This window comes from Choloepus didactylus, chromosome 15, assembly GCF_015220235.1.
Source record: "Choloepus didactylus isolate mChoDid1 chromosome 15, mChoDid1.pri, whole genome shotgun sequence".
In the NCBI taxonomy this organism is placed as follows: Eukaryota; Metazoa; Chordata; class Mammalia; order Pilosa; family Megalonychidae; genus Choloepus; species Choloepus didactylus.
Window position 1 is genome coordinate 41,321,980 of NC_051321.1, and position 13,700 is coordinate 41,335,679.

General features: G+C 34.3%; 1 protein-coding gene across 1 annotated transcript in view; it reads left to right on the top strand.

The window, feature by feature from the left end:
• The window catches only part of BTAF1 (B-TFIID TATA-box binding protein associated factor 1), a 131,866-nt gene that overhangs the window by 14,238 nt on the left and 103,928 nt on the right, over positions 1-13,700 (top strand). Inside the window, exons 3-4 of the mRNA XM_037804151.1 lie at positions 2,717-2,831; positions 4,421-4,567. Coding sequence (XP_037660079.1) covers positions 2,717-2,831; positions 4,421-4,567 — 262 coding nt within the window. The remainder of the gene's footprint in view (positions 1-2,716; positions 2,832-4,420; positions 4,568-13,700) is intronic.

The window sequence follows — 13,700 nt, forward strand, 5'->3', positions numbered from 1 at the left end:
GGTAGTGTGAAGTGGTTTTTCATTGTGTTTTTGATTTTCATTCTCCTAAGGGCTAATGATGTTGAACATCTTTTGATATGCTTATTGCCATTTGTATATCTTCTTTGGAGAAACATATATTCAGCTGCTTTGCTGTTCTGCTTTTGTAACTTTTTATTGTAATAACCGACATAAAGCACAAAATTTCCCATTTTAACACATGTAAATGTACAATTCAGTAGTATTAATTATATTCACAATATTGTGTTATCATCAGTGACATCCATTACCCTTCCTATTTCGTCACCTTAAATAGAAACTACTCACTTAAGCTATTAACGCGCTCTTCTGCCCTGCCCCTCCACCCTGCCCTTGATAACCTATAAACCACCATCTGTTTCTATAAAGTTTGCTTCTTCTAAGTGTTTCATAAAAGCAAGATCATACCATATTTGTTTTTTTGTGTTTGGCTTATTTCATCCAACATAATATCTTCAAGGTTTATCCATATTGTAGCATGCATCAAAACGTCATTGATTTTTATACTGAATAATATTCCACTATATATATATATCACATTAAGCAATGTCATAAATAAGTATAACTTTCATTTTTTTGTCCAATACTGTACATATATTGCAAAAATCAGTGCATTTTTCTAAATCATGTTTTAACCATCATTTGGTTCATACTAAAATATATTAAGCTTTAAATAGCTCAAATAATATCATTCAACAGTTTACGCTGTAAACAGCCTATTAAGAGAACATTGTGGTAATGTAACTCCATTAGTGAGCACTTCTCTTTTGGGCTTATCTGTACAAGATAAATACATTAAAGCAACCACATATTGTTTATCCATTCATCCATTGATGGGCACTTAGGTTGTTTCCACCTTTTGGCTATCATGCTGCTATAAACATTGATAGACAAATATCTGTTCAAGTTGCTGCTTTTAGTTCCTTTGGGTATATACCAAGTAGTGGGATTGCTAGGCCAAATGATATTTCTGTTTTCAATTTTCTGAGGAATTGCCAAACTGATTTCCACTTTGGTTACACCGTTCTACAGTGCCACCAGCCATGTGTGAGTCTTCTTATTTCTCCACATGCTCGCCAACACCTGTATTTCCTGTTTTTTAAAATAATAGCCCATCCTAGTGGGTGTGAAGTGATATTATGGTTTTGATTTGCATTCCCCTGATGACCAATACTGTTGAGCATCTTTTCTTGTGCTTATTGGCTATTTGTATTTGTTCTTTGGATAAATATCTATTCAAGTCCTTTGACCATTTTTAAGTTGGGTTTTATTTGTCTTTTTATTATGGGTTGTAATAGTTCTTTATATATTCTAGACACAAATCCCTTATCAGATATATGATATACAAATGATTTCTTTCTCTGTAGTATGTCTTTTTACTTTCTTGAGATATTGTTTGCAGCCCAAAAGTTTTTTACTTTTAATGAGTCCAATCTGTTTTTTCTTTTATCACTTCTCTTTTTGGGGTTGTATCTAAGAATCTGTTGTCTAATCAGAAGCCACAAAGATTTATGCCTATGTTTTCTTCTAAGAGTTTTATAGTTTTAGCACTACATTTAGGCCTATGATCCATTTTGAGTTAATTTTTGTTGATGGTGTGAGGTGGAGGTTCAGTTTCATTCTTTTATATGCATATGTTCATTTATTCCAGCACCATGTGTTGAAAATACTGTTCTTTCTTCACTGAATTGTCTTTGCTTTTTTTCTCAAAAATCAATTGGCCATCAGTGTGTGTGTTTATTTCTGGGTCCTCAATTCTTTGCCATTGATCCGTATGTCTTTCCTTTTGCAAGCACTGTACTGTCTTGCTTACTGTAGCTTTGAGTAACTTTTGAAATCAAGAAATGCAAGCCCACTAACTTTACTCTTCTTTTTCAAGATCGTTTTGGCATTTCTCAGTGTCTTGCATTTCTGTATGAATTTTAGGATCATCTGTCAATTTCTGCAAAAAATCCAGTTGGGATTTTGATAGGAATTGAGTTGAATCTCTAGATCAGTTTGTAGAGTATTACCATCTTAAAAATGTTGTCTTCCGATCCATAAACATGTGATGTCTTCTATTTACTTAGATCTTTAAAGTCTTTCAACAATATTTTGAATGCTTTGTGGTTTTCAGTGTACAAATCTTACACTTTTTTTTGTTAAACTTACTCCCAAGTGTTTTGTTCTTTTTGATACTATTGTATATGGAATTGTTTTAATTTCATTTTTAGATCTTTTATTGATACAGTATAGAAATGCAGTTGATTTTTGCATATTGATCTTGTATCCTGCAACCTTGCTAAACTCTGGTTATTTCTATTAGTTTCTTTCTTTGTTTTTCCTTTTTTTGTTATTAATTTTGTTTTTGAATTTTTTGTTAATAGATTTTACATAATTTTTAACCCTGCAATAAGTAATGGGGCTTAATGAATAATATGTACTTTGCCTTTTAGTATATTAAGTAGTTATACTGTTTTTAAATTAAATCTCGCATTCTTTTATTAAAAGTTTCCTGTTTCCCTTTTGGAAGATGATAGTAATATTTTCTGTGACTGATAGACTCTTGTAAATGATTTTAATAATTCCATGGTGTTTTGTATATATTTGGATGGCTGCTAAATTATAAATTAATAACAAGTGAATTTTTATTTCTGTTTCAGCTGCCTTAAACAATGTATTTTGGTATGTAATTATTCTATTTTTATAAATTTTTAAGGTGTTGATATATTTGAGGAGTGCAAATTGGGATACCCGAATTGCAGCAGGACAAGCTGTTGAAGCTATAGTGAAAAATGTACCTGAGTGGAATCCAGTGCCAAGAACAAAACAAGGTGCTTTTAATTGGCAAAAGTAATAGTTTGCAGTGAAAACCTAATTGTAGAATTAATTCTAATATACATCTTATGTTTCAATAACTTTAATTTAAAAGCCTACTTTTCATGTTTTTAGGTGAGACCTTGCTGGATAAATGAGTGCTATTATTTATGTATCATGTGCATATATATTTTTAATTATTCTAGAGTGTGCTTGATTGATAGATTATTTCTTCCCTCAAGGAATTTACATCCTAAAAAAAGAAATTAAATTCGTGTAGTATAAATTTTTGAAAACAGTCTTCATTTTTTCTTATTTGTTGTTGGATCAATAGGACTGTGTAATTTATTTTCAAAATTTAAGCACAATGGGTTTGGAAATTGGAGAGGTAGGTACGTAGTTTTTTGTGTGCCCTTCAGATGTCTTGTAGTGGAAAATTATTTTCTGGCTGTATGTAATGATATTTGAAAATGATTTATGCTTTTGAAAAGTTGTAAAGGTGTACATTTTAGTTAAGTGAAAGTTTATTAGTATGACACAACTGGAATTTCATTTCCAAGTCACTTTGAATATAACATCACTTCTGTCATAAGTCATAGCTTGCCTGGAATTTTTGCTTTGATTTGCTGCTACCTATTATTTTGAGTGATTGTGTTCATTTTGTCTTCTCTCAAAATAAAGTATATAAGCAGAAGTTACAATTTGTTTTAGGAAAGATCTTTTTCTTTTCCAGCTTATTATCCCTGCTTATTTTGGTATATAGAGATATTAGACCTCAAATTCTTTTTTTTTAATTATTAATTAGTTATATTAGCATTAAAATTTATAGTAAGTGAGGTTGCTTGTCATTACTAGTAAACTTACAGAATATCTGTAACCATTCTTTTAATCTAAGATAAACAATAATACTTAAGAATACAGATGAGTTAGATGCAAATGCTAGGTAAAGAAACTATTAAATGATTGGACAATTACAATATATTTTAAAATTTATAAATGTATAACCTTTTCTTGTGAGGAATACAGAAAATTTTGTGGATATTTTTGGGCCTCGGATGGATATATAATTTTAGCAGTTTTCCAGGAGGTTGTAATTTGTTCAGATTATGAGTAGGAGGTCCTATTGAATGAGTGGTGTCTTTGTGTCCTAGATATATTCCTCAGGTATAGGGATCAACGATGCTTGTTAGACTTTTTTATGAATATATTTAGTGAAATTTTTGTCTTCTAACTTAGCACTATAGTGAATTCATGCTGTTAACCTTGGGATTTTTAAACTGTTACATTAAGGGGAGATACATTTAACATAAATATTTCTACAGAGGAATGCAGTTTTCATATAACATTGTGCTTTCATAGTCAAAAACAGTTACACATACACCCACTAATGTTTTGATGGTTTGTAGAAGGGGAGTTACTAACTAAATAGTTTATTCACAGATAACTAAGAACTGATCATAAATAAATTAACACTATCTTTTCTACTTCTCCAACTTTTAATTTTTTTAAAATATTACTTAGCCACCCCAAGTAATGATATGCTGTTTTCTTTCATTGTACACTTTTTCTGTATAGTCAAATTAAATGTTTTTAAATCTCATCTTAGAACCTACTTCAGAAAGTTCTATGGAAGATTCATCTACTACAGATCGATTGAACTTTGACAGATTTGATATATGTAGATTGTTACAACATGGGGCATCACTTTTGGGGTCTGCTGGTGCAGAATTTGAAGTCCAAGATGAAAAATCAGGTATGTAGTAGTTCTATAGAATAAAGTCTGAAATACTTGTGTATTTTGCAAACTAATTTGTCATTTGTGCTATGTATCATCTATGCATGATCTAACAAATGTCATCAAGTGTAAAATGACTGAAATTTGCAGATGGCGGGGTGGGGGGTGTTGTGAGTGGGGAAGGTAACCAGAAGTATTGGGTATAAAACTGACTGATGTATGATTATTTTTCTTCCCCTACATGAATGTCTGTGTACTATATGTATGCACTATTAATGGAAAAATATGAATATTTCAGTAATAATTTTGTGATATAGGAATTGTGAAGTATGTTACCCAAGCGCCTCAGTTAATAGATTTTTTAAGAGATAGGATTAGTATAGAGCATGGTAATGTTTTCACAGTTCTGGATATTTGAGAGGCTATATGATAGTTTTATTTTTATCACAAGTGTTTTAAATATTGTTGTATCTCATGCTGGTGACCAAAGCAAAAATAAAAATAAAAAATAAAACTTGGATAGGTAATTGTCCTATTATCTTTAAACTTACAGAATCCATCTGGATATAAAACAAATGTTTTGGCCATTCAAGATTGATGCCTTGAGTGGAAAAAACCTTGATGTTTTTAATGGATTTCTGTAAGTAAATAAATTGCCCCTTTGACTAAAAACCAAAACAGAACAGTGTTTTGTTTGGTTGCTAATTAATCATTATTCAGAGCATATTGTGTTAAGTTAGTTAATCTTGCAATAATTTTCAATTTGTTCTTTTTTTAAAAAAAGGTCAAATACCCATTCTTCCTATTGAAAGATCTAGTTTGTTTATTTACTTATTTTAGTTTAATTATTTTTGAAGGAAATTAAGAGGAAGAATTTGCTTAAGTTCAAGAAAAGTATAGTTTTTCTAATAAGGGTGGTAGAACTTTTTTCAAAAACTATACATCTGAAGAAAAGTGCTTTAAATTGTAAGATTACTGAGCTTAGCTGTGTTACTGATATACCCATAAACATTATCAAAAGTCATTGGTCTACACCCAGGAGTAAAAATCAGCATCACCTGTGCTCCTTTAAAAAAATGTATGTTTGTGTTTTATTCTTGAGATTCCAATTTAATAGAGGTGTAGGAAATTTGACTGTGATATGTAATCAGTCTTGGGAACCCTAATTTCCTGGGAACTCAGATTTTAGTTCTGATAAATCACAGAGTGCTGAATAGTGCTCATTTAGAACCCTGTAACTAGGTTTTCCTTAAATGTCTGCCAATCTGGGTTTGTCTTACTTATGAATGACACACGTATGATTACTATAGATGCCGGTCTGAGTTTCCTTTGCAGTTGTGTAGGTTATTTCTCCTATTAGAACTTTTTCTAGAATGGCAGGACCAGGTTTGGGCTCTGTGTAAGTGTTTTGGGGCTGTGAATCAGCAGGGTTCACTTTTGTCTGCCTTGTGTTTTTCCCTCCTGGATAGAGCATTCTTTGTTTTTTTTAATCCTCTTCTGTGTCTGTTGTGAAGGTCCAGGTTACTTTCAGCTTTGCATTACTTATCTCTTGGCCTCTGTATTCATTCTAGGGACTCTCTATAGGCAGATACCTCATTTTCTTTAGAGCATAGCTCTGATATTTTGCCTTGAGATCAAATACTATTGCTTCTCAAAGCTCAGCGTGAATAGAAATGGGGAAGAGGATTAGGTCCAACTAGTTCCTTCCCTATTAGGTAGTGAAAACCTTACATTCACAAAACAACAAACAAACAAAAACAAAAAAAAACATAAACAAAAACAAACTTTACTTTGATGACTATGGTCCATGGCCCCTTTCTCTGTTTGTTCACTTTGACCTTAATAGTATTTCTAAGCTCTGTTCTTATATGTATACTTGGACTTTTGTTTGTTCTGTTCATGTCAATATAATGCCATTTGTTTTGTCTTCTGAGAGTTCTTTATATTTTTAAGTTTATTGATTGCATCTCTTCCTTTTTTTTTAAATAGATTTTGTATTTTGAAGTAGTTACAGATTTACAGAAAAATTGAGAAGGTAGTACAGAGAGTTCTCATATACTTTGCACCCAGTTTCCCCCATTATTAACATCTTACATTAGTATAGTACATTTATTATAATAAATGAACCAATATTTATTATTAACTGAAGCTCATACTTTATTCAGGATTACCTGCTTTTTCTATAATGACCTTTTTCTATTCTAGAATACCATCTAGGATACCATATTACATGTAGTTGTCATGTCTTCTTGGCTTCTCAGGTTTCCTTGAGGAGTGGTGCTTAGGTGTTTTGTGGAATGCCCCTCTATTGTAAATTTTTTGGTGTTTGTCATGACTAGACTAGGGCTGTGAGTTTTGGGGAGGAAAACCACAGAGGTAAAATGCCATTTACATCGTATCATATTAAGGGTACATATTATTGACGTGATTTATTGCTGTTGATGTTGACCTTGATCACCTGGCTTAGGTAGTCCATCACGTTTCTCTACTGTACAGTTACTCTTTTTCCCTCTTTCCTTACTGTACTCTTCACATCTCCATCTCCTTTTAAACATTAATATGAGTCCATTCTTCTTTTTACTACACACATGTATTTGCCATTTTAAGGGATATGGGCTGAGAGAGAACAGTGAGTATGCTTAGTCTGCAGTCTTGATCCAGACTTATGCTTTAGGAAAGAATTTAAGAAATAATAAAAGGGCTTAAGAAGTCTTTTCTTAGGACTCTGAAAACAAAATCACTCACTTCAAAAATGACATTTGAAATAGAGATACTTAAGTTTTTCTTTTTTTTTTGTTTTAATTCCTAGGCATACATGTATGAGAATTAAAAAGCCATACAAAGAAAATAATTGTTTTAGAAAAGTACCTTTGGTTTTCAGTGGATAATGATATATGCCATACACAAGCCCCCACTACCCAAAGACACACGATTACTCACAGAAAACTTCCTGACCAACTGAATTGGGCATCAGCGAATATGAATTGAAATGATTCCAAGATATTCTTGTTCAGTCAGGTAACAGGTGACCTTCTTATACTACAGGGCCACAGTTATTCATACTGTAAGTAATAATAGCTCCCCGAGTATCAGGTGTGATAATAGATGGGAATATATAGACTTATCCATTTCCTTTTTTATACTCTTACCCTGTGCCTTTTGAATTCCATGTTCTGTCATATCTGAATAAATTCCTAAATTTAAGTTCAATTTTGAGATTATTCACATACCATACAATCTTCCAAAGTGTACAATCAGTTGCTCATTGCACCACCACGTAACTGTGCATTCGTCACCACAATTAATTTTTTTTTAATTTTTAGAGCATTTTCATTACTCCAGAAAAGAAATAAAAATAAAAAAACTCAAATCCTCCCATATCCTCACCCCCCTCCTCCATTATTGACTTATAGTATTGGTGTAGTACATTTGTTACTGTTGATGAAAGAATGTTAAAATACTACTAACTGTAGTATACGTAGTTTGCAATAGGTATATTTTTTCCCTATATTCCCTTCTGTTATTGACTCTAGTTATAGTGTCATACATTTGTTCTAGTTCATGAAAGAGAATTCTAATATTTGTACAGTTAATCACGGACATTGTCCACCGCAAGATTCACTGTTTTGTACATTCCCATATTTTAACCTCCAACTTTCCTTCTGGTGACATACATGACTCTAAACTTCCCCTTTCCACCACATTCACACACTATTCAGCACTGTTAGTTATTCTCACAATAACGTGCTACTGTCACCTCTGTCCATTTCCAAACACTTAAGTTCAGCTTAGTTAAACGTTCTGCTCATAATAAGCAACTGCTCCCCGTTCTTTAGCCTCATTCTATGTCCTGGTAACCCATATTTTGTGACTATGTGTTTATATATTATAATTGGTTCATGTCAGTGAGACCATACAAAATTTGTCCTTTTGTGTCTGACTTATTTCACTCAGTATAATGCCCTCAAGGTTCATTCATCCACCTGTTTTTTTTGTTTTTTTGACACTTTTGTTCACACACCATACATTCTGTCCTAAGTAAACAGTCAGTGATTCCTTGTTTAATCACATAGTTATGCGTTCACCACCACCACCAGTATCTATATAAGGACTTTTCCATTTCTTTCACAAAGAAAGAGGAAGAGTCAAAAAAGGTAGAGACAAAAGAAAATTAAAAGAAAGAAAAAAAAATGACAGCTAAAAAGCAACAAAAGAAAAGATAGAATTAAAATAAAGTACAATAAAAGAGTCAGACAACATCACCAATGCCAAGAGTGCCATACCCTCCCTTATATCCCCCTCTTATAGGCATTTAGCTTTGGTCTGAAAATGGCTGAGGTTTTCTCCACCGAGCCACTCAGATTGAGAGAGGGAAAAAAAGGGAAAGAAAGCCCCTTTTCAGAGCCAGTCCACAGCCCCCTGGTTTCGCTCATCAGCCAGAGACAGCAACCAGTCTCCTGGGCTCCCTTTCTAGGACATAGGTGCCCTCCGGCTCTCTAAGGTCAACGGTCTCCAAAAGCCTCTGTATTTTTTTTTTTTTTTTCTTTTTCTGTCAGTCCCACTTCCTCTCCACCAGGAGCAACCTCAGGGTACTTTGCTGCTTGTTAGGGGTTTGTCTGTGTTTGTAGCTTTTAATCAACAGTCCACATTTGTTAATTAAAACCCCAGTTGGAGCTAGGTTGAGCTATATTCGCTTGCTCCAGGACTGCAGATTTCTCCCACATCGAGGTCTTGCAACTCAGCCTGCGGTGGGGGGAGGGGACTCCTGGTGCAGTTCTGCAGTTTTTACTTACTGCTTTTATACTGCAATCTTAGCCATTCCACCCATTCCAGGCTGGTGTACGATGTGTGGATAGTCGTGGTTTTCCCCCGGCAGTTGTTCCAGACTATTTACTAGTTGTTCCTGGTTGTTTATTAGTTGCTCTAGAGGACTAACTAAATTCCACACCTCTCTATGTCTCCATCTTGCCCCCTCCTCTCCTATTTATTTTTAATGCTTTATATAGCATTGTGCTGTATTAGCCCCATATTAATTTAATGGTAAAAAACGAGTCATGTCTCATTGTTTTCATCAGAGGTAAAATATATTCATGTGCTTTGAAACCAAGCATCCCTTTTTTCTTTGACCTTTTCCCATGTTAAGTTAGGCTTATAGGATTTTCTGTCTAGCTACTATCCTTTAGAGAAGGTAATTAGTAAGCGTCCATCCTCCTGTAGTGAGAGGACTTTCTGCTGCTGTGGGGTTGAGAGCCCTTCAGAATTATGTCCTTTCCTTTTGCTTCCTGTCTGTGTAATTGCTGTCCCTGGTTATTGCTCTCACTTTCTGAAGGAAGACTTCTAGTTGCTTGAGGTTATGAATTACAAAAGCATAATTTGTAATAATCACTTAATTTCATTTCTATGGATACTGCCAATTATCTGTTTTAGATAATTAATTCCTCTGCTGGAAAGAGATAAGGAAAAAATTATAAACTCTGATATAGGATCAAATGAATAGTTGTTTTGTACTTCTGGCTTCTGGTTTCCACTGCTTCAGAAGTCAGCAGTCATTCAAATCATTGTATGTAGTGTGGTGTTCTTCTCTGGCTGCTTTTTGAGTTTTTTTTTCCTCTTTATCTTTAGTTTTCAGCAATTGACTACTTAAGTCTGGATTTCTTTGTATTTATTCTGCTGGGGGTTTGCAGAGCATCTTGAATCTGTCAGTGTTTTTCATTTACCAAAAATCAGGAGGTTTTGGTCATTATTTCCTCAGCTACTGGTTCTGCCCCATTCTCTCTACTCTCCTAGGACTCCAGTTATATGTGTGTTAGACCCTCGGATATTGTCGCACGGGTCCTGAGGCTCCTTTTTTTTTTTTAATAGCTTTATTAAGATATACTTCAGATACTATACAGTTCATCCATTTAAAGTGTATAGATCACTGGTTTTTAATGTATTCAGAGCTATGTGTAACCATTACTACAGTACATTTTAGAACGTATTTACCACCTTAAAAGGAAACCCTGTACCCTTTAGCAATTATTTCCCCTAGTCCTAAACAACCACTAGTTTCCATTTGTCTATAAATTTGGAATAATATAGTATGTGGTTTTTGTGACTGGCTTCCTTCATTTACCATGTTTTCAAGGTTCATCCATGCTGTAGCATCAATCAGTGCTTCATTCCTTTTTATGGCCAAATAACATTTCATTGTATGGCTATCTCATTTTGCTTATCCATTCATCATTTAGTGGACATTTGGATTATTTTCAACTTTTGGCTATTACAAGTAATGCTGCTGTAAGCATTCATGTTTTTCGATGGACATATGTTTTCGTTTCTTTTGGGTAGATACCTAGGAATGGAATTGCTGGGACACATGGTAACTGTTTGAGGAACTGTGACCGCACCATTTTACAGTCCTACTGTTAGTGTATGAGAGTACTGATTTCTCTACATCCTCACCAAGATTTGTTATTATCTGACTTTGTGATTATAGCCATTGTAGTGGGTGTGAAGTAGTATCTTATTATGGTTTTGCTTTGCATTTCTCTGATGGCTAATGATGGTGAGCATCTTTTTATGTGTTTGTTGGAGAAATGTCTATTCAGATCCTTTGCCTTTTTAAAAAAATTGGTATATTTCTTTTTATTATGGAGTTTTAAGAATTCTTCACATATTCTAGAGGCAAGGCCTTTATCAGGTACATGATTTGCAATTATTTTCTCCAGTTTTGTGGGTTGTCATTTCATTTAATTGACAAAATCCTTTGAAGCACAAAGTTTTTAAATTTTACAATGTCCAATTTATCTATTTTTTTGTTTCTTGTACTTTTTGTGTCTTATCTAAGAATTCATTGCCAAATCTAAGGTCATAAAAATTTAACCCTATGTTTTCTTCTAAGAGTTTTATGGTTATAGCTCTTATATCTAGGTCTTGATCCATTTTGGATTCATTTTTCTTTGTGGTGTGAGATAAGGGTCAAGTTCATTCTTTTGCATGTGGATATTGAGTAATTCAGCGTCATGTGTTGAGAAGTCTGTTCTTTCCCTATTTAATGGCTGGGGCACCCTTTTCAGAAATCAGTTGACCTTGACCACATAACTACAGAGATGTGTTTAATTTTGGACTCTCAATTATATGCTGTTGGTGTATATGTCTGTCATTAGATGAGTACCACACTGTCTCAGTTACTATTGCTTTGTAGTAAGTTTGACACCATTCAGTGCTAGTCTACCCACAGACTATGTACACTGCCTTCAGAAGAAATAGATGATCTTAAATCGGTCACAAGTAAAGAGATTGAATCAGTAATTTAAAAACTTCCCAATAAAAGCCCTAGGGACCACACTCCCCTTTGTCTAGTTTATGGATGGGTGAGTAGAAAAATGGGGGAAGGAAACAAACAAATAAACAAACAAAGGCACCCAGTGTTCTTTTTTTACTTTAATTGCTCTTTTTCATTTTAATTATTATCATTGTTATTTTTGTGTGTGTGGGGATGAAGGTGTCAGGGATTGATTTTCGTGATGAATGCACGACTATGTAACGGTACTGGGAACAATCGAATGTATGATTTGTTTTGTATGACCTCATGGTATGTGAATATATCTCAATTAAAATGAATATTAAAAAACAAAACAAAACGAAAAAAAACTTCCCAATAAAGAAAAGCCTAGGATGAGATGGCTTCACTGGTGAATTTTACCAAACATTCCAAGAAAAATTAACACCAGTCCTGCTCAAACTCTGTCAAAAAAACTGAGGAGGAGGAAGCATACCCTAACTCATTCTATGAGGCCAATATCATCCTCGTACCAAAACCAGATAAAGATACTACAAGAAAACAAAATTACAGACCAGTATCCCTTATGAATTATGATGCAGAAATCCTCAACAAAAGACTAGTGAACCAAATCTAATAGTACATTAAAAAAATTATACACCGTGATCAAGTGGGATTTATCCCAGGTGTGCAAGGGTGGTGCAACATAAGAAATTAGTATACTATACAACATTAACAGAATGAAGGGGAAAAAACACATGATCATCTCAGTTGATGCAGAAAAGGCATTTGACAAAATCTAGCACCCATTGTTGATAAATAATGTCAAAAACTAGGAATAGAAGGAAACTTTCTCAACATGACAAATGGCATGTATTAAAAACTCACAACTAATACCATACTCAATGGTGGAAGACTGAAAGCTTTTCCCCTAAGATCAGGAACAAGACAAGGATGCCTACTTTGACTACTGCTACTCAACATTGTACAAGAAGTTCTAGCCAGAGCAATTAGGCAAGAAAAAGAGATAAAAGACACCCAAATTGGAAAGGAAGAAGGGAAACTTTCCTTATTTGCAGATTCTTTGTATAGAAAGTCCTGAAAAATCCATAATAAAGCTACTAGAGCTAAGAAATGAATTCAGCAAATTGGCTGGGTACAAGATCAGCATGCAAAAATCAGTAGTATTTCTCTACACTAGTGTTCCGGTTTGCTAATGCTGACTTTTTGCAAAACACCAGAAATGGATCGGCTTTTATAAAGGGGGTTTATTTGGTTACACAGTTACGGTCTTAAGGCCATAAAGTGTCCAAGGTAAGTCATCAACAATTGGGTACCTTCACTGGAGGATGGCCAATGGTGTCTGGAAAACCTCTGTTACCTGGGAAGGCATGTGGCTGGTGTCTGCTCCAGAGGTCTGGTTTCAAAATGGCATTCTTCCAGGATGTTCCTCTCCAGGCTGCAGCTCCTCAGAAATGTCAGTCTTTGTTGCTCTTGGGGCATTTGTCCTCTCTTAGCTTCTCTGGAGCAAAAGTCTGCTTTCAAAGTCTGTTTCCAATATGTCTCTGTAAGCTGTAGCTCCTGTCTTAGCTCCTGTGCATTCTTCAAAGTGTCCCTCTTGGTTGTAGCAAACTCTCTCCTTCTGTCTGAGCTTTTACAGGGCTCCAGTGAACTAATCAAGGCCCATGCTGAATGGGCAGGGCCACGCCTCCATGGAAATTATCTAATCAGAGTTATCACCTACAGTTGGGTGGGTCACATCTCCATGGAAGCACTCAATCAAAGAATTACAATCTAATCAACACTAATACATCTGCCCACACAAGATTGCATCAAAGATAATGGTGTTTTGGGGGACATGATACATTCAGACTGGCACAACTAGTT